Here is a 23,784-nt window from a genome sequence, read left to right on the forward strand (position 1 = left end):
AATGACAACCTAAAGTAAATATTTAAGTGTCTTAAAATACTTGTTTTCAATTTTTTTTAGACCCCCATTTTCATTTTATATTATAAAGTAACACTAACTTTTTAAAAAAATTTAAAAACAAGTCCTGAATCTCAAAAGGAGTTCTTATAGTTTATTTAAAAAATAAAATATATAAATATATAAGAACATTAAGTATTTTTTATTCAAATTCTAATCATACCTTCTACCCTTTAAAAATCGAATTTTACCAAAATATTTTACACAAATTAAATTATAGCTTGAACATGAACATAAACTTTTATTTATAAAAAACCTTGAAAAACATTTAACCTGTTTTAAATTGACAAACTTCACCCGTCGTGCCAGTTTTACAATAACATTTAAATTGACCATTAGGTAGATCGACACAAGTACCTCCATTATCACACGGTAAAGAGCAGCATCGTGAATTACAACTAAGGGCTTAAACAAATACTTTAATAAAAATTAGTGCATTAATTTCAAAATAGTTACAGTTTAAATAGTCTGTTAAATTTACCTGATTTTGTGCAAAGTCCTTTGCTCATATCTGGAATCCATTGATTTGGACAAGAGCATGCCCCATTCAAACTACAAGACATATCAGGTATTCCAGGTATATGAGGTGTTGGACATCCACATTCTGCAAGAAAGACAAAACTTTTATCTAAGTACCGGACTAATATCATTTTCACTTTTGGCAATAAATAAATATATATATATATATATATATATATATATATATATATACATACATACATACATACATACATACATACATACATACATACATACATACATACATACATTTATACACACACACATATAATATATGCTATTGCAATCATCAGGTGAAGTACCTATTTCACCTGATGATTGCAATAGCAAATACTATCAATATTTTTAAAACATTAGTATTTTCTTTTCTTTAATACTTTAAAAAATTTTTAAAAAGAAGATGTCACATGCTCAAATGTCTTTAGTTGAAGATTCAGGGTAACTATTTATAATAAAACTGTAATTTATAATTTCAAAAGTACATATGATGTACACATTTAACAGATATTAACAATAAACAGTTTTTAAAACATAAATATAAATATTTGTTGCAAAAAAATTCTAATTTTTTTAATTTTTAAGCATGTAGTTTGATTATTTATTACTTGGTTTTATAATATAAATACTTTTACAAACCTTTACAAAATGGGGTTTTCCACATTCCTGCACATGAGCATGATGCAATGCCTTTCACAGAATGACATTTACCATTGTGTTGACAAGGGTTTGGGAAACATGCATCAATTTCTGAAAATAAAAATAAATAAAAAATGTAACTAAAATTATTCTGAAAACTAATTCATCATCATCATCATCATCATCATCATCATCATCATCATCATCATCATCATCATCATCATCATCATCATCATCATCATCATCATCATCATCATCATCATCATCATCATCATCATCATCATCATCATCATCATCATCATCATCATCATCATCATCATCATCATCATCATCATCATCATCATCATCATCATCATCATCATCATCATCATTATCATCATCATTGTCATCTTCATCATCTTCACCATATCACCAAACATAAGAAAAAATGATTTTATTATAAACTATCCTTCAAAACAAAAGCAACCAAAAAATATTTATATTTTCTCAACTTTAATTAATAATTACAGTATTTTTTCTAAAAATAATACTCTTTAAACAGAATCAAATTGGTAATAAGGAAAGAAAGGACCTGAAAATGAACAAACTGAAAAAAAATCAACTGTTTTACAACTACTTAAAACAAATACTGAAATCTATAGTTAATGGCATATTGGATTATGGTACATCTTTTCAGCATGGCTTTAATAGCTTTATATCAGCTTTTTTGACGGGTACTTAGTGCCTTAGAGAGAGTTCAATTTGATGCTATACATTTTGAATCATATTGAAATCAGGTGATTGAGCTGGCCACTTCATTACTTCAATTTGATTTGTAGCAAATTTGTTAAACAAATTTAGACATGCGTTTCTAGTTGCTGTCTTGTTGAAGTCTCTATAGAAGAGAAATATTATTATCCATGTCATCTTTTCCTCAAGAGTATAATAATAAACAAACCAATCAATAATCCCATTGAGTCAATGGATATAATGTAACTATTATTTGAGCTCACTTATTTTTATAGTTTTTTTAGGAGAAACTTATTTTTGTGCCTGTGTTTAGAAATCAATTCTGATTTTTTGTTTAATAAACATTCTGGGTTTGCATGTGTAGTTATTTCAAATACTTCTTGTAGGCATAGTATGCATTTTTTGGAAATATTGTTATAAACTTTTTGTTTTTTTTAAAAAAAAAAAATATGCTGTATTCAGTAAAAGTATCGAAAAAATAGAATTTTTTATTTGGCTGTTTATGTTTTGGATGACAGTGATAATTTTTTGTATTTCAGGTATACTAAAAAAAAAAAAAAGAAAAAGAAAAATAACAACCTCCACAGAGTTTGCCTTTAAAACCTTCATTGCATTTGCACATCACATCACCATTTCCAATGGATTGACATTCACCATTTTCACAAGGGTTTGGAACACAGGGATTTGCTTCTGAAAATTGTATTTAATATCAACTGATAATTTAAAATTTAAAGTGTAATAATATTTGTAAGTTTAAAAGTATAACAAAAAAAGTAGTTATAACAAATTACATTGTGTTAACTTAGCAATTAAAGTCAATCAAAATTATATTGTGTTTATTTAACAATTTTTTCTTTTTTTAATGATCATATTTTATTGAAAAAACACAAATTATCAATTTTAATAACTATATTATATTTAAAAAAAAGCAAGTTCTATAGAAACTATTAAGGTTTCTTCAGAAATTTTATAAGACTTCCTCTTCAACACCTCTTGAACACCTCTTCAACAGTGTATAAAAATTAAATTAAATTTTTTTTTATGTATCTATTCATTATTATTTATTAAAAAATTAACCTTTGCACAAAGGTGGAAGATATGGTGGCAAGCATACACAAGTAAATCCACAATTGTCACCCTGGCAATTTGCAGGAGATTCCATACAATGTCCATTGTTAAAGCATGGGTTAGGATGACACATATTTTCTTTTTCTAAATAATAACTTTTTTATGAAATAAATTATTATCATGATCAACATCATGACGATCATAATCATAATTATCATTATCATGATTATCATCATCATTACAATCATCATCACAACATCATCATTATCATCATGATCATCATCACCATCATCATTATCATCATGATCATGATCATGATCATCTTCAATATCATCATCATCATCATCATCATCATCATCATCATCATCATCATCATCATCATCATCATCATCGTCATCCTTATCATTGTTGCTATTATCAAATAAAAACAACATCTAATAGTTTAAAAGTCATGTGTATTGCATAAATTTAAAATTTTAGTACATATATCGAGTACCTTATAGCCTGCTGCCACAAAGGAGTGCCGCTAAATTGAGAGAGGGTTTGGCATGGGGAAGCAATCTTTTCTTTCATTATAGAAAAAACTAATAACAATTTGTTATCTTAATACGCTATATTTTTTTTCGTAGACTTGGTTTTGTAGTTTATTATTTGTTTAACAGTTTTTATAAATTATTCTTTTATTTTTCAAGAGTTTAAATATAAAATAAAAGTCTTTACACAAAATTAAAAAAAAACAAAAAACTATTGTATCTAAAAAATTTTTAAATGTTAAAATATAACAAAAATGTTGCAAAAATATTTTAAACATGATCAAAAAGAAATAAAGGAAACAGCATATATTAAATATTAAAAACTTTACAATTAAACTTTGTTGCAACTATAAACAATTGTTTTAATTTACAATGTTGTAACAGTAGAAACAATTGCATTGGAAACAATAAGTTTAAAGAGATTTCTTTCAACAAGTTTCTTTTATTTGAATAAAAATTTAAAAGAATCAGATTTAATCTCGTAAATTATTTTACAACAATTGCCCAAATTGTTAGCACTTGTTCGTAATAAAAAAACAAACTACAATAATTAAAAGCCAAACCCATGTTGAACATATTAAATAAAAAAGAAATAGATAAAAAATAAATTAAATATGCAGATCAAAACGCTTGCAACAAATAGCTTTCCAAACTTTTTTCTTAAACAAGATGATTATATAACTTTTTATTTGATAAACTAGGTTTATAAGCTTTAAACTAGGTTCAAGTACATATTTTAACTAGGTTCAACAACATATTTAAAACCATGAATTGCAATTGCATTAGTTTATGCTAAAATAAAGTTCATTTACAAATCTATTGAGTCCAATCATTAGCTTATGGACTAAAAATTTTAAAGTAAACAGTATTTAGTTTTACATTAAAAGGAGAATGGAAACAACAATTACCGGTCTATGGTTTATATTTGATAAGGTGTTTTTTATTTTTTTTTAAACTAGGCTCACATGACTGAGCTAAGTTGTTACAAAAAAATGTTATGTATAATTATAACATTATAAATAAATATAATATACATAAATATATGTAGTTAACTTTATTTGTTATGCACTACTTCTTTACAAAGTATAAATTGTGTTAGCTCAAATAAAAAAAAAATAAAAAAAAATAGAGAAAAACTGATGTTAAGTAAACATTAGAGGTTTAAATAACTATTGACAGCTTAATTTATAATTAATTTTTAATTATTATTTTAGATTTTAGATTTAGTCAATTAGTTACTAAAGACTAAAATTAGTTAATAATTACAGATTAAGATAATATGTTTAAATTAATTTAAAGAGAATATTTCAATAAAGTTATAAACCATGGTTTACAAACATGGTTTAAATAACTGTTAACAGGCTTCATTATTATTTTAGATTTTAGATTTAGTGAGATCAATATCAATTAGTTTATATTATATTTTAGATTTTAGATTTAATTTAGTAAAGATCAAAATTAGTTAACTACAGATTAAGATTACATGTTTAATTTAAAGATAATATTTAAATTATATATTTAAATAAAGTTATAAACCATGGTTTACAAACAACAAGTAGCCTTTTTGAAGTTTAAACGAAATTAAATTTTTGAATTAAAAACTACAGTTGATTCAGTTTATAACTTGAGGATAAATAACATTAAAAATAGTGTTTTTAAAGAAAGTGTTTTTCTAAGGTTTAAAGATAATAAAATACAAAAAGTAAATCTCTATCCTTCTCCTCCTCCTCCTCCTCCTCCTCCTCCTCCTCATCATCATCATCTAATCAGCTTAATAGACATCAAATAGAAACAAATTCAGGCTACATACAATTTAAAAGGCATGCCGCAAATAAAAAATATAAAGTAAAAAACAAAAAAATGAACAAAATTTATACTGTGGCATATAAAACCATTTCCTTCATAACCTGGATTACATACACAATGATCAACAACACAATGCGCATTCTTGTCACAGTGTTTGCAACCATGGCCTATAAAGAAAATCTTTTCTAATTTTTATCTAAATTTTAAACTTATAGAGTAAAGTTAAGATTAATAAAGTATAATAATTTATTTAGTAAATGAAAACTCGTTATGTTAAAGCAATAATATTATTTAGCAAAATTTAAGTCTGAAAGAGTTTTTTATTAACTTATTTTTAATTTCCTGTGAGAAATTGTGGGAGCAGCAGTAATACTGATAAAAAAAACATTAAAAAAAAAACTAATGCAAAGAACAAAAAAAAATAAACCTTTCAGTAAGTTTTTTTCCAACTTACATTAAGCTATTTGTTTTTTATATTATATTTTAAAGATTTTTCAAAAAATACTTCTATGCAAAGTCACTTATGCAAATTTTTTAAATAGCCAGCTCGTATATAAATATATTTTCAAAACATGACAAAAAATAATCAAAACAAAGTAACTTAAAATTAGTTAAAAGATGTATTTATAAATAGAATAAACAGAAACAATTTGTGTGAAAAATTTAAAATCTAAAAACGCAGTAATGAGAAATTATTATATTAGTTATGCTTACAACAATTCAAGTTTTTTAGAAGAGCATCAACAACATTTATTAAAAAATTGTAAAAAAGAATAAGTCAAATATTTTTCATGTGTTTTTACCTTTAAATTTTTTTACGTGTTTTTACCTTAAAAATTTTTTGAGGTAAAAACACGTAAAAAACAAATCTTTAGGGTTATTGTAATACCCCATTCCTACAGCACAGTAGGGTTATTGTAATACCCCTGTAATACCCCATTCCTACAGCACAGCAGAGGAGCTGAGCACAGCAGGGGGGCTGTGATTCTAGCTGGAACACTATTAAAAGTATAAGAATTAAAAAATATACAATACAAAAAACATAAAGTATCAGAGTAATAAATATTAATACTTGTATATTATGATATATTTTCTGTATATTTCATATCTTTTTTTTGTATTCTTATGTATATAAGATTTATTGGTATTAGTACAACATTATTTACAATTTATTTTTTAACTTTTAAAAAATAAATTTCTTTTTTTAAACAAATACCAATTCGTTAAAAAATGATTAATGTTTTTATATTTATATTTTACTTTTAAAAGTTGCAACATTAAGTAAATAATTGATAAAAAATAAAAAGACCTAAATCTTTTTAATTGGAAATACAAAACTCTAATGTACTTATGCATTTAATAAATCTAATATATTAATTAAATGTAATAAATAAAGATAACATACTGTTTATATTTTTATTACACATAAACAATTCTATGGAGTAACAAAATAACATTACTTAAAAAATAAAATATAATAAAAACCTTTTTTTTAAAAAAGAAAACTTACGTTCACAATGAATTCCTTTGTAAGGTGGTTTACAAAGACAGTAATACTGGAGTGGAGCAAATGACCATTGAAACCCTGAACTTCCATCAATACATTTCCCATCATTTAAACAAGGATTGATTAAGCAAGGTTTGTTTTCTAAATTATTATCATACAAAATAAAGAAATTATACATTTTTTCAATTCATTTTTAAAATTATTCAGCTTTTAACTCCAACTCATAAGATTGCAACTTTTGTTAAGATTGCAATTTACACTTTAAAGTTCCGATTTACAACTTGGAGTAATTTTTTCCATTGATTTTTCTTTTAGGATTGTGATATAATATAAAGTATAAATAACTTTAAAAATTCTGTTTAACTCTATTTATTCAATTTAAGTTCTTATCAAATAAAATTTTTATCAAGTTTAACGATTGTGTTAACTTAAGTGTTGACTTATAACAACCTTAACAAGATTTTGATTGAAAATCAACAACAGCTCCTTTTTTTTGTTATAAATTATTTACTTTAAAATTTTTTACATAAAAATTATAAAATTTTTACATTTAAAATGCTGCTTTAGTAATTCTTTAGGCATTATTAAAGACAATGAATGGTTGGTTCATACCAATATTTATATGCAACTATTATATCCAAGATTTTATCATGTGCATGCCAAAAGATATATAGTATGAAAATTAAAAAAAAATCAAAACAAAAAACCTTCACAAAGTTCACCAGAAGCCCATTTAGGACAAATGCACTTAAACTTATCTCCATTTTCTAAGCAAGTACCACCATTTAAACAAGGATTTGGGGAACAAACATGGTCTAAAAAATGATTTAAATTAAGTTTAAAGAACTTTAATATACACAATTATAACTAATTTTAGCAAAACAAAAAACTTAGTGTTGTTTCATTGAAACAAAAGTTTTTACCTTGACATGTAACTCCACTAAAACCATTTAAACATTTACAAGAAAAATTATTAAAGCCTTCCAAACAAATGCCTCCATTTTCACAGGGATTTTTATAACAGTGGTCAAAATCTATATATTTTAAAAAATGAAACCATACCTAATTAGCATAACATTTTGTAGATACAAGCAGTACAACACAAAAGAATACAATATTTTGTACACAAAAAATTAAAAATTATTGAACTAAAAAAAAGCAAAACCTGCACATAGAGGACCTTTCCAATTTTGTTGGCAATGACATTGGAACTTTCCATCTCCCTCTAACTCTATGCACACTCCCCCATTTTGACATGGATTAACAAGGCAAGATTTTGACTCTTATTAAAAGTGTAGTTTTATATAATTTTACATAGTTAAAGTAAAAAATATATATATATATATATATATATATATATATATATATATATATATATATATATATATATATATATATAATAGCAGATTAAAAAAATTTTGTTACTTTATTTAACTGAAAAAACAATTTTACTACAATAATAATAATTTTTCAAATGTATAAAAGCTAATCTTTTAATGATTTAAACATTATTAATATTAAAAATATATATTACTTTCACAAAATGCCCCAGTAAACTTTGGAGAACAGACACATGTAACATCAGTGCCATTATGGGAGCATACTCCATTGTTTTTACAAGGATTTGGATAACAAGGATTTGTTTCTTAATTTAAAGAAAATAGTACATTAAAAAAATCTTTAAAAAGTGGAATGTAATAGGAAAAAAAAAAGATATTTATTACAAACTCTAAAAAATTTACTACAAAACATAAATAATTCTAAATAACTTTAATTTCTAATAAAAAAAAAATACAAAACATACAAAAATATACAAATAAATGCTTATCAAGATAAATCATATTGATTTTTATTTTTGGTTAAAGTTTACTTTACATTAAAATTATAAAATGTTAAACTCACCATTGCATTTTATTCCAATGAAACCAACTTTACATTGACAAATAAAAAAAGGATTGTAATCAACAGGATGACATACACCATTATTAAGACATGGTTGAGGATGACAGTGATTTACTTCTGAAACAAAAAGTGAAAAAAGTTGTTTTTAAGATTTTTAAACTTTTTAAACATATTTTTTAAATGCTTAGAGGATTTCTATATAATTTTATCTTAAAATTTATAAACCTAAAAAAAGAAGATGAAGTCAACTGAAGTATTATTTACTACTATACAATCAAAATTATCAATTATTACTCTGCTAATAATTAATGTTGAGACAGAACTAGTTATATTATGAGAAATACAATAGTTTTGATATTGATGCTGTATTTTATCTCAGTTAAAATATGCAAACAATAAATTGTGTTAAGGTATTGTTTACACAAGTTTTGATATAAAAACATTAAACAACTTACACAAAATGTAATTATTTCATAAAACTACTTTCTTTTTTTTGTAAAATCCCAAAAAAAATTTTTCTTAAATATTCCTTTTAGACAATATTTTTGATTTATACATGTATGTATGTTTATGTGTACATGTATATATATATATATATATATATATATATATATATATATATATATATATATATATATATATATATATATATATATATATATATATATATATGTAAATATATATATATATATATATGTAAATATATATATATATATATATATGTATATATATATGTATATATATGTATGTATATATATATATATATATATATATATATATATATATATATATATATATATATATATATATATTTATATATATATATATATATATATATTAGGGTGGTCCTAAAAACAACTTTTTTGAAAAAAATCTGCTCCCACCCCTTAAATGTGTTCTATATAATACTAAAACACTAGGTTTAAATTTTTTTTGAAAAAAACATATTTATAGAGGTCCCCCAAGACCCTTTAATATTTAACGGGTCCCTAATATTTTCAAAAAAAAAGTTTCTCGAAAATAGGTCAACCTGGTACTCAAATGAAGCGAAATTATATAAAAATTTCAAAAATAACATTCATTTTGAAATAATATAGTTATTTTAGGTTTTTCTACGTAAAAATCTTGTTTTTTAGCAAAAAATGAAATAAGTGAATTTTTCATGATAATTGTGATAAATAAGTTTAAACTTCAAATTTATTTTTCAAAATGAATATTATTTTTGAAATTTTTATATAATTGCGCTTCATTTGAGTACCAGGTTGACCTATTTTTGAGAAACTTTTTTTTTGAAAATATTAGGGACCCGTTAAATATTAAAGGGTCTTGGGGGACCTCTATAAATATGTTTTTTTCAAAAAAAATTTAAACCTAGTGTTTTCGTATTATATAGAACACATTTAAGGGGTGGGAGCAGATTTTTTTCAAAAAAGTTGTTTTTAGGACCACCCTAATATATATATATATATATGGATATATATGTATATATATATATATATATATATATATATATATATATATATATATATATATATATATATATATGTATATATATATATATATATATATATATATATATATATATATATATATATATATATATATATATATATATATATATATATATATATATATATATATATATATATGTTTATATATGTATATATATAAACATGTTAATATTGATGTTCACGGTTTAATGGCTTCTTTTGTTAAAAATTTAAAAAATGGCATCCAAAACATAGTTTTTACATATTAGCCTATATCAAGATTAACCCCGCTATTTTGCGCAGAGCACATATTTTTTTGCATTTCTAGTGCACCTCCTATTTTTTTTTCAAACTTTTTATTTTCTTCCTTTAATGTTCTTGTTTCTTCCCAAATAATATCTTCTTTGCAAAAGGTTTTATGAAATGCTAATGCAGATTGATAAGGTTTCTTTTTGTCAATGCTCCTCTGATGTTGATGCACCCACGTATTTACCTGCATTTTTGTTTCACCTATGTAAACTTTGGAACAGTCACATTTTATTATATAGGTTCCAGGGTGGCTGTGTATCCTGCCTTTTGGATTATTTTTAGAAGCTTTGGTGAAAGACCTGGCAATCATGGTAAAGACACTACAAGAAAATTATTGCATTCTGATGGAAATATATTTTTATTCTGTCTTTTTTAATGATATTGGCGTGTAATATTTCTCAAATGTTTTTCATCATACCCATTTACAATAAACACATCAGGTAAAAAACTTATTTCGTTTTTCAAATGAGGTTTACTACAGATGGAGTAAACTCTGTGGAGAAACCCTTTAAATACAATGGTTAAAATATTCAGATTGTGATTTGAATGCGGTTTATGCTGAATGCTAGTGATTGTCTCTTTTCAATACACTTTTACTCATATTTTCCTATTGCGTTATTTATAATGGTTATATCAAGAAAGTTAGGGGGTTTTGCCTCGTTTTCAATTTCAATTGTGTATTGTATAGCAGGATGTTGTTGATTTAAAATGTCTTAGAATTGTTTTGCTTGTTTGATGTTTGGAAATCTTGCATCACTATCGTCAATGTATCGTAAAAATAATTTTAGATTAAGTGCAGGATTTATTGTCAATGCTATTTTAATTGCATTGTTTTCATGGAATTGTAGAAAAGGTTCAGCAAGAACCACCATGAAAGAGTCCTGATTGGGTCTAATTTTCTATGGCGTGAACCTCATTGCTCCAATGAAAATAACATTGATATAGGACTTGATAATTTATTCAAGCGCATTTTATTTGTAAGAATTTTAGTACATGACGCAATTGATTTTTTTGTTTGTTTTCACAATTGATCTTTTACACAAACAAAAAATTTAATGACGTCATGTACTGAAACTCTTAGGAATAAAACGTGCTTGAATAAATTATCAAGTCTGTAGATTGCAGCTTATATGATGCTGACTTTTTGGCCTACAACAAAATGGAAAACGCAAGCTTCGACTAAAATAAAAAAAGTCAGTTTTACTTGGTACGCATTTATTCTTTTATTTTAATCAAAAAAATTAAGCCTAAAAATTTTTTTTTGTCATTCTCTTTAATATGAACACAACATGTCTCAGAGGTTTGGGATCTCTTTAAGTAAGAATCCTGCTCCTAAAAACACAAAGTTATATACAACAAAGCTAAATAAAAACTATTATTTTTAAACTTTATTTACTTATTATATTTAATAACTTTTACCAAGTAAAATCAATACTTAAAAAATATTTTATAACAACTTTATCTTAACCTTTTAAATAATCATTTTTTAAGACCTGTGGGATTTTCATTTAAGACTGGTTGTATTGTTATCCCACCTAGTATGTATGGAGTAATCAAAGCTCATAAACCTGAAAAATCATACCGCATGAGAACAATTATTTCTACTATTGGCACACCAAACTACAGAATATCAGAATTATTAGTTAAGATAATACAACCAGTCTTAAGTGAAAATCCCACACAACTAAAAAACTCTTTTAACTTTATTAAAAAAGCATAGAATTGGAATATAATTCCGAAAATGAGATTCAGGTGTCATTTGATGTTGTAAATCTGTACTCATCAATTCCATTTAAAAAAGCCACTCTTATACTTTTAAAACAGTTTAATACCAGTTAATCATATAAAAACTTAATAAAACTAAATATACCTGAAACAGAACAACTCATAGAACTTTGCTTATATCAATGTTATTTTTCCTAAGAGTTTCAGTACATGCGATCATTAATTTTTTTTGTTTGTGTAAAAGATCAATTATGTAAACAAACAAAAAAAATCAATGATGTAATGTACTAAAACGCTCACGAATAAAACGTGCTTGAATAAATTATCAAGTCTGTAGATTGCAGCATATATGATGCTGTTTTTTTGGCCTACAACAAAACAGAGAAGGCGAGCTTCGACTAAAATAAAAAAGTTAGTTTTTCATGGTATGCATTTATTCTTTTGTTTTAATCAAAAAAACTTAGGCCAAACACTTTTTTTTAATCATTCTCTCTAATATGAACAAAACATCTCTTGGAGGTTTAAGATCCCTTTAAGACAATATTTTGAGAATATATATAATTAATCTAGTCAATGGAACCATGTTGTTCTATTAAAATGTTGATGAATTAAAATTTAATCTATAAATTCTATCCAGTATTTAAATTATAATATTTGGATACTGGATAGAAGCAATACATATGTAAATTTTCTTTTGATTAAAAAAAATGCAAAGCATGTTAAATAAAAACGGATCAGTATTATATGTATACTGTTTAGTGATTAAATTTAAAACAACTTTTTTAAATAAAACTGCACATAAGGGTTTTAATCTGGTGTTAATATGAAAGTGTCATGATAATTTTTATTTTAAACTGACACCTGTGTTTACATCTTGTTTAGTGGTGGTGGATTTTAATTTAAACTTCATTTTAATAGATATTTTCATTTTTTTTATTTTCTGTTCACCTCTATTTATTCTTGGTATTTGTTTGTGTAGATGCAGTAAGAAAAATCTCACAGCTATGATTAGTCAACTGGACAAGATCCTGTCAAAATGGCTGTCAGGTTCAATTAATAGGGATGGCCTCAAAAAATTGGTGAGGAGAGGCTTAGAAGATTAGAAAGTACTGCAGAAGACATTTAATTTTTCTTTTTCATAATAAATACTTATATCAAATTTAATAAAGTGTTCTTTTGAATCAGACTGTTTATTCACTTGTTTATATTGTTTATTTTTCAATTAGAAGCTGATTGAGAATATAGATCAATATAAATTATCACTTATGTTTCAAATTTAGAATAAGTTTACAACTACATCAACTACAGCTACAACAAGTAGTTGTAGAATAAGAATGTGTTATTGAAAAGTAGTTGTAGAATAAGAATGTGAATCTATTCACTAGATTTTCTGAAGAATTGTTAACAAAGACACATTTCATATTTTTTTTAGTATATGACTTATGACTGGGTTTCATATTTTGTTCAAAACAAATTGACATTAGATTTTATTTTAAAAAGACTATTTGAAAAGAAATTTAGTTGTTGTTCTATGAATTACAAAACTTGTAAACACGACAGTGACATACGTAAGCTCTTGTTGCTAAAAAAAAATGTGGCACAAATATACAAAGGTCAATATAGTGCCAGGAAGAGCCAATATTAGGCTCATATTGGCCAATATTGGACAATTATTAATCTGTGTTGGGCAGATATTGCCCAGTGGTAAACAGTGTTTGACCTATATAGGGTCTGTGATGATCCTATATAGGTTGGGTGTTAACTGATGGTTTTAAATTGCCAGCAAAGGCTAATATTGGTTGCTAGGAACTGAAATTGGGCCTGTAATGGCCAATGTTGGGCTAGTGTTAGAAAATACTTGGACTATAATGGGCCAGTATTAGCCTATATTGGGCCTTTAATGGCCAATGTTGTGCCATGATTAGCCAATCAAAACAAATCTTGTCCTAATATTGGAGTGATGATTCTGAGGCATTTGCTAATAATTGCCCACAAATGGCTCAATTTGCACACCCAAATATTTGCCCAATATTGGCCCAACAAAAGTGTGCTGGCTAGGGTATGAAAAAATACATTACAGATAATACCAAAAATTGCATTACAGATGATATGAAAAAGTTAAAAAAAGAAATTGCTCAAGATGTATACAGTTTTCAATTTGTCTGAAAAATTTGTTTTATCTGTTTAAAATATACTATTACTTCTAAGAAATTCTTATTTTTAAACACTACTTTTGAACACTTTTTTTTTTTAAACAATAAAATTGCATTACGTTCTGATTAATACCTGACCTGCATTAATAAAACCATAAAGTTTACTTTTTTTATAAATACACACATTTTTTAGATAAATACAACAATTTTACTTGTCTTAACTGTGAGTGCGTTACCAAATATGTCGAAGTTTGTAAAAACTAAATTTTGAAGTGCAGCCTTTTCACTTCTAAATTTTGACAATTTAGAAAGCTCATCTTAAACAAAAAAAAAGTTAAAAATTAAAAAATAATTTTTTTTCTGAAAAGTGGTAGTTATTAAATCTGAAAACCTTTATCTGAACATAGTTGTGAACCATTTTTGAGAAATTGGATAATTAACTAAATAATACCTTGACAATGAGCCCCTGTGAATCCCTCAATGCATGTGCATTGATATCCTTTCTCCCCTGTATTGTAGTACACTCCACCATTGAGGCAAGGATATTCATGAAACTCACCTAAAATATAATAAAATTATGAAAATTTATAACATCTATAAATTACTATAGCCAAACAAAAACAAAAAAATAATATATAAACATAATCAAGTGATATTTACATAATAATATAGACTTGTAAATATTAAAGTCAGATGTAACAAATTAAGAGAGATTGACATGTAATAAAACTGTAAAATAAGTAAAAATATGTAAAATATTAGAATTAATATGTGAAAAAAGAGTAACAAAATTTGTAATAAAAGACTTGTATAAAAATGTTTTCTCAAAAGAACAGAACTTACATTTTATACCATTAATTTTATTTATTTCTAGTTTCTAAAAATTTATATATATATATATATATATATATATATATATATATATATATATATATATAAATTTAAAAATAGTCAGGACAGTGAAACAAATAGAAAATCCAGTAAATCTTTTTTATCAAAATGTTTTTATTAAAAACAATATAATTACCAAAAAAAATTACTAATACAAAATATTTTTTTATACATTAAAACTATTAGCACTAGAGACCTTTCAAATAATCATCAGTAGTGCTGTTTTTGTTTAGATAGATATCTTGCAATAATACTAAAAACAGCACTACTGATGATTATTTGAAAGGTCTCGAGAGCTAATAGTTTTAATATATAAAAAATATTTTGTATTAGTTATTTTTTTGATAATTATATTGCTTTTAATAAAAACACTTTGAGAAAAAAGATTTACTGGATTTTCTATTTGTTTCACTGTTCTGACTATTTTTGAATTTATTTGGTTAAATATCATATTTCAAGTTTATATACATATACATATATATATATATATATATATATATATATATATATATATATATATATATATATATATATATATATATATATATATATATATATATATATATATATATATATATATATATATACATATATACATATATATATATATATATATATATATATATATATATATATATATATATATATATATATATATGTATATATATATATATATATATATATATATATATATATATATATATATATATATATATATATATATATATATATATATATATATATATATATATATATGAAGACCTCAGTGGAAACCGGCGTTGTCACATTTAAAAAGTATAGAGAAAGTATTTATTGATCATTAATAAAAGTCTTTATTTAAAGTAAATTAAACTAAGCAATTTAAAAAAATTTGTATTAAAATTATTTTATTTAAAATTTATTCAAAAACAAAACATTTTGTAATTTTTTATGCAAAAATTTTTTTTTCTTTGCTTTAAATAAACCCATTTATTAATGATCAACAAATACATTCTTAATACTTTTTAAATGTGACAACGCCGGTTTTTCCACTGAGGTCTTCATATATATATATATATATATATATATATATATATATATATATATTTATATATATATATATATATATATATATATATATATATATATATATATATATATATATATATATATATATATATATATATATATATATATATATATATATATATATATATATATATATATATATATATATATATATATATATTTATATATATATATATATTTATATATATATATATATATATATATATATATATATATATATATATATATACATATATATATCATATATATACATATATATAAATGTATATATTTATACATATGTGTATATATATATATATATATATATATATATATATATATATATATTTATATATATATATATATATATATATACATATATATATATCATATATATACATATATATAAATGTATATATTTATACATATGTATATATATATATATATATATATTTTTATTCATAAAATAATAAAAATTTTAAATTTTTTAAAAAACTTACTATGTTCAATCTGTTCTGGTTCATTAAAGTGATGATGGTGAATAATAGGAAGTGATGAGTCAACATTTGAATTAGAATAAATTGATCCAAAATCTAAATTAAATTTTTTTTTTTTTCATATATGTGTGTATGCATATATATGTGCTTATTTGTGTTTACTAGATACAGTCTATACTTTTTTTATTATCCACATTATTATCTGTTTTTTACTACAAATAAAACATAATTTTAGAAAAAAATATGTATTTCTTAACTCTTGAAAATAAATCAAAATTAATGCAATCAAATGGTAATATTTTGTTAAGCCACCATTAGCCATTGTTAAGCGTCATTAGCCGTACAGCTTTAACTGTGTGTGGCATGCTATTAATACAAGACTTTATTGTCTTATGCATTTGAGGATCATGATTCCATATATGAATGATTTTTTTAAGAGTTGTGTTAGGTTTGTGATCAGATCTTCAGCCACTTCTTTCTTCATCAGTTATCACGCTTTTTTAATAGAGTTCTTATTTTCACTATTACCAGGTTAATTTAACAATGGATACTTTGCTCTTCTAAAAAATAAATGGTTTTTAATATGGAAACCATTCTCTAAGCTGCAGACTTAACTGATTTTCTACCCAGCCGGCACAAACACGTCTTTTAGACGTTTTTCTTCGCATCCAAAATGTTAACACTTTTGGATATCTAAATTCAGATAAATATAAGATATTTATTAATAGTCATCTTTTAGACCGGTTGAGACAGCAATTTTTAGTTGCCTTAAAGATAAATACAGTAAGATGTCTTATAGTTATCTAAATTTAGACGTCTGAAGGTGTTAACATTTCAGATTCTAAAAACACGTGTTTGTGCTGGCTGGGTAGGATTTCTTTGTACTGATCTTGCCTCATTATACCTTTTACCACATTCAGACATCCAGTACATTTGTCGCATGTTGACTGACCAAATGTATTTAAAAATATATTAGTATTAACAAGGGAGTTTACTTGAGCTTTTTTATTTACACTGCACACAAAAAAAAACAAATAACTCAAACTAAAAAACTGCTATTCAAATAAACACAGCGCAAATTGCCGCATAAACAGGTCCACAACTGACCCAGGTAAAAATGCCAATGAAACCAGTTTGCACTTGTTTATGTTTGCGTATTAATTGGTCAACATTGTAATGCCATACATAAAAAATATATACAAATTAAAAGTATATAAAAAATCTCCTTAGCCATTACATTACATGTTTAAATATAAAAGTATTGTAACAAATTTATGCAATACAAATAATTATTAAAAAATTATAGTGCATCTAATAACTTGGACTTTATTAAGTAAACATTAAGTACAAAGAGCAATTAGGAGCCGTTTTTTACCATACGCACACACACAAGCACAAATATATATATATATATATATATATATATATATATATATATATATATATATATATATATATATATATATATATATATATATATATATATATATATATATATATATAGATATATACATATACATATATATATATATATATATATATATATATATATATATATATATATATATATATATATATATATATATATATATATATATATATATATATATATATATATATTTTGAACTTTAAATTTACTGTTTGTGATAAAATACAAGTACACTTTATGCAAATACCATCAAATTCAATTGAGGAAACTAGTTAATTTTTTTAGTTTTTTAAAAAACCAAAAAAATGCAACATAATAGACTGGAGTGTTTTTTATTTTTTTCGTTAACTGACAATTAAGTAGAACATACAAGAGGTGCTTCTACATTGACTGAAATGTACATAGAACATGCGAGGAGTGCTGCTACATGGACTGACAAGTAGCTAAAACATGTGAGGAGTGCTGCTATATTGACTGAGGGTTTTGGTTTGAGCAACAATTTATCAATTAAACACTCTTTTTTTCTAAACTTTTTCTGGTCTTCTAAATTAATTTTTTTTTTAACACAAAGTTTACTAAAATCTGCATCAATCATATGTATGACTGAGATTAATATCTTTTTGGCATAAAGCAGTGATGTATTCTTCAGCTAAGCAATTTTATTCAGCAATTTTGTTAAAACTTTCTTAAACTAACTTTACACACAACAATCTGTGAATGAGAGTATAGGTCTGTATAATCTGTGAATGAGAGTATAGGTCTGTATAATCTGTGAATGAGAGTATAGGTCTTGAATAGGTCTCGAATCAGCTTTTTTTATACTTTTAATGAAAAAGTATAAAAAAAGAAAACATTTATTCGACTAAAATTTTGTGAAACAGCTGTTTTGCCACTAAATATTTTGAAGGACTTTAAGTGGGAGTTAATTTTGAAGAAAAACATTCGCAGTAGCATCAATAACAGGTAAATAAGTTTAACAACAGGTACTAAAGGTTAAAACACATATTTCCATGTATCTCATTGTAAATCTAGAAACAAAACTTTTTAGCCAATTTTGAGTTTGGTTTGTTGGTCTTTTAACTTGATAGCAGTAAACTTTTGTAGGTTTCAGGAATTTTTCACAAACAAAATATAATATATAAATGCTTTAAAAAACAAAGAAAATTAAATTTAAAAAAACAGCAAAAATAAATACTTTAAAAAACAAAGAAGAATAAATTTAATAAAACAGCAACAAAAAAATTAATAATATATTCAAATCCATAAACTCCATGAAAATTCTGCAAGTTTAATGTAAATTATCAAAACACTTGTTTGTTATTTTTGCTATTTACATATAAAAATGCATCGCTGTTTAATGCTACTTGCATATTCTAATGATAATTATTAATTCTCATTAATATAAGTATCATTAAGTATTAATTTATTATTTATTGTGTTATTTATTATTCAATTATTTATTTTTTAATTACTAAAGTAAGCAATTTTCATAAAAAAAAGAAATTATTTAAATTTTTTTAATTTTATATTTTCACTTTTTCCTGTCAACATAATACTAATTTTTGTCAAAATTATTAAACACTATACCAAATTTAGTTAAATTTAAATTTAATAATTCTTTTTCTTACAATAGGAATAACTGGTTTTTAATGTGCTAAACAAACTCATTTTCTTTTAAAAAAGACAATTTTAGTTTTATGGAATGGTATTCATTATACATTTAAACTTGTGTAAAACAAGATTGGTATATGACATGTAACACATGTCATATACCAATCTTGTGCTGAAAATGCAATCTGGTTGGCCAGAGGAGTAATTAAGAACTACTAAACTGCATCATAAGGAAATGTCTTGATAGTGTTATTTCACTATAACGTTGGTTAAAAAAGAAGCTTGAAAGATTGCGTTGGCAAGAATACCAATAAAAGCCTTAAATTATATTATTGAACATATATGAAAGATGCATTCCAAATGGAAGGAATTGAAATAATGTATTATTTGTTTATGTCAGCTACAAACCTTATAAACCAAGAAATGTTAAAAAACAATGACTTATTTATTATTGCATGCCATGATTCAAGATTTTTATTAAAATAGAAGAAAACAGCTTGTTCCTAGACTAAATTTTTTCCAAACACAATTGGTGATTTTAAATTGGTGATGATGATTACCATGGTGATGATGGACCAAAGAATTTTCCAAGCTTATGATTAGTACAATTCAAAAAGCACAATGTTAGAACAAACTGTTAGAACAAAAAAAAAGAACCAAGAGCACAAAAAGATATTCAGAATGTTTCCAAAATTTGATGTCTTATGCCTAAAATGGTTCAAAATCAAGCATTTTTGCTGATGCTAAATACAAAGAGCTTATCCATTAACAATTTAGAAATTTTGTGAGAAAGCGCTACCCTAAGGGGGTATCTATACCCCCTAGAAAATTAATTAGTTGGCAAATTTGGACACTAGAGTTGGCAAAATTGGATCTGTAGTTGGCAGTCAGCAAATGTTAGCCAACTGCAAACTACAGATCTAATTTTGAAAAAATAAATATCTTAGTCAGCAAAAAAATTTTCTAGGCCTTACTCAGCAAAAAATACCACCCCCTCCCCCTCTCTCCTTTTAAGATCTCTGTATAGTCAACATCTAACTTAGCCAAGGTCGTTGCTTCAGATATTATTTTACCAATCTTGTGTTTGTATTGAAATGGAAAAATGTAAATTATTGTCGATGTAGATTTTAACTACTGCAACACTGTAAAGTGTTGAAGCATATCTAAGTTTCCACTGTCTGCCAGTAGCATATACAGGAGCACATTAAAGTACTATTTTGAAGTCTCAGCTAGTGTAAAAACTAATTGTCCTACAACAGATGATTGATCATTCTCTTTATGGCAAAACCACTTCCAACAATATCTGGAGGACCAAAAAAACAACTGTTTTGATTTTTACATATTTAACAAGAAATTATACACATCATGCAACAGCAGATATCTTTTTAAAAATAGTGAATTTTTGAACACAAGATACTCTGAGTGGAGAAACACTGTTGGTTGTCATTTGTGGTATTTGGAAAAGATTTAATTCCTTTAGCACAGTAGATGCTGGATATGATAATTGATTAATCTCTGGATTAGTCTTCTCTTGGCAGATATCTAAAGGCCTGGACTATTCTTTTGTTGATAGATGATCAAAGCAAACAATATTTACTAAGAGCTAATCCAGAGCTTAATCAAGAGATCATATCCAGAATTTCTTTTTCTAAAAGTATTATACATTTTCCAAAAACCACAAATGACAACCACTCATCATCAATTGTGACATAACAGATACAAAAATTATTACTCAACAGTAAAATTAATCTGATATAGGGCTGTCCATTATTTACATCATCAATTTTTTGACAAATTTTACCTCCTCCCCTTATCAACAACTTGTCAAATTTCCAGAGACCCCCACCTAAAAAATTACCTCAAAGTTCCATTTACTTACCTCCCCTCTAAAAATAAAATAAAATAGAAAAAAAAGCAATACAATATTTTAAATAGACTAGTTTACAACTAAAACAAAAAAGTGATTAAAATCAAAATGTTAAGAAAAAAAAATTATTCAAATTTTACTTTATGAACATATTTCAAATGAATATAACCATTTAAAATTACAAATGCTTATTTTGAATAAAAAGTGAATAAAAGTAAAAAGTATAGAAAAAATATTAATAAACTTTTAACTTATCAACATATTTCCAGTTTATAACTACAAAAGCTTACTCTGAACAAAAAAAAAAAGGTTAAAGGGTTCACAAATATGTATACACCTTACATCTTTAAATTATGAACATATTTAAAATTTATACAACAAATAAATTTTTTTTGTTTGTTGTATAAATAACCTGACTTTGAAGACATTTCTAGTAATATAGTTAGTTTAGTGATTTAGATATCTCAAACAAAAAGTACATTTGATTTATATTATAAAACTTTCAATAAATGAAGGGAAGCATTAAAATTGTCAAAAACATGTCCAATTTACAAGAATAATAATCAATCAGAAATCTCTATATATAAACTTGTATCAGTACTTTCTAATTGATTTTCAGAAAAACCATTGAACTGAAAACACAGTAACTGAATTAGTAGACAAAATGACTATAGGATTTGAAAATAATAATTTAACTCTAGGATTATTTATTTTCCTACCAAAGCATTAGATACGGTTGATCACCTCATTCTTTTAGAAAAAAAAGACTCTACAGTGTGATAAATAAAACCTATGATTGGTTAAAAAGCTACCTCAGTAAAATAAAAAAATATGTTATTAATAATGAATCAGGAGAACTAAATATTATGGAATCCCATAAGGGTTGATTCTTGGTTCACTAAAATAATGCATCAGCAAAAGCTTAATTTGATAATGTTTGCTGATGACGCAAATCTCTTCCTTTTAAACAGTGACATTAAGCAACTTTATTCTGACATGAATTTTGAATTTAGGAATGTCAATGAATAATTTAAGGCTTATAAACTCTCCCTCATTGTAGATAAAACAAAATATACTTTACTCCTTAAAAAATAACAAGATGAAAACCTTCCTTTAAAATAACCTGATTTGATTTTAAATGATGACCTAACTAAAAATAATGAGTCAATAAAATTCTTACGAATTCTTATTGATAAAATTTATCATGGCTTCCCCACATAATTTATATTCGATCAAAAATTAGTAAAACATTTGGTTTGATTAACTGAATTTGTCCGTATGTAACATTAGAAAATTTAAAACTTAATCTATTTTAGCTTCATACATTGTTTTATTTACTATTCCCAAGGGCTAGTACTCAACCAACAAAACTTTAAAAAACATTTTCTCTACGAAAACATGCAAAGTTATATATGAGAAAAAAAAATGAACATCCAAAACCATTAATGAAAGACATGCAAATGATAAATATATATATAAAATCTATATTAAAATCTAAAATTTATGTAAAATAACAGCTTGATTTCAAAAATAATAATGATAAATTTTCCAAAAATGTGAACTTAAAATAAAACAATCAAATACTTATAAATTGCCAATAATTAGTAGGAAGTATTCTGAATATGGAATAGCATACTGTGGATCAATACTATAAAAAACTCTCTCAGTATATTTGTATGACTACCCAGCAAACTTTTTTTAAGTGGATTTGCAATGGACCTATGTAGGCATCTTTTTATCGGTTCATTAGAGTTTTGCTCATCAGTTACTTAATGGACCATTAGTGGCAACCACTAAAAATGGCAAGTCGATAACTTTCCGACATGTTAATAGTGGCTAGTCATCGGCTAGCAACTTTTGACAGCTGCTTCTAATGGTCCACTAAGTAACCAATGAGCAAAACTACATTGGTCCGAAATTCTGCTATAGAATATTTGCTGGGAATAGCTAAAATTATATTGATTCTATTTACTTTCTTGATTTAATGGAAATATTTATGAAAGTTTAA

At 24.5% G+C, this 23,784-nt stretch overlaps 1 protein-coding gene across 17 annotated transcripts in view; it reads right to left on the reverse strand.

The window, feature by feature from the left end:
* The window catches only part of LOC100197752 (adhesive plaque matrix protein 2), a 65,953-nt gene that overhangs the window by 22,089 nt on the left and 20,080 nt on the right, over window positions 1-23,784 (reverse strand). For 11 of the 17 annotated variants that reach the window (XM_065795629.1, XM_065795632.1, XM_065795636.1 and 8 more), the window contains 14 exons: window positions 16,873-16,965; window positions 14,886-14,993; window positions 8,758-8,874; window positions 8,390-8,500; window positions 8,021-8,137; window positions 7,779-7,889; window positions 7,563-7,670; window positions 6,859-6,996; window positions 5,420-5,515; window positions 3,019-3,153; window positions 2,521-2,631; window positions 1,213-1,323; window positions 539-661; window positions 331-462 (listed from right to left, as the gene is read on the reverse strand). In XM_065795629.1, coding sequence (XP_065651701.1) covers window positions 331-462; window positions 539-661; window positions 1,213-1,323; window positions 2,521-2,631; window positions 3,019-3,153; window positions 5,420-5,515; window positions 6,859-6,996; window positions 7,563-7,670; window positions 7,779-7,889; window positions 8,021-8,137; window positions 8,390-8,500; window positions 8,758-8,874; window positions 14,886-14,993; window positions 16,873-16,965 — 1,611 coding nt within the window. The remainder of the gene's footprint in view (window positions 1-330; window positions 463-538; window positions 662-1,212; window positions 1,324-2,520; window positions 2,632-3,018; window positions 3,154-5,419; window positions 5,516-6,858; window positions 6,997-7,562; window positions 7,671-7,778; window positions 7,890-8,020; window positions 8,138-8,389; window positions 8,501-8,757; window positions 8,875-14,885; window positions 14,994-16,872; window positions 16,966-23,784) is intronic. The other 6 variants (XM_065795639.1, XM_065795638.1, XM_065795635.1 and 3 more) reach the window with 1 other exon arrangement.

The sequence above is a fragment of the Hydra vulgaris genome, chromosome 04 (assembly GCF_038396675.1).
Source record: "Hydra vulgaris chromosome 04, alternate assembly HydraT2T_AEP".
NCBI lineage: Eukaryota > Metazoa > Cnidaria > Hydrozoa > Anthoathecata > Hydridae > Hydra > Hydra vulgaris.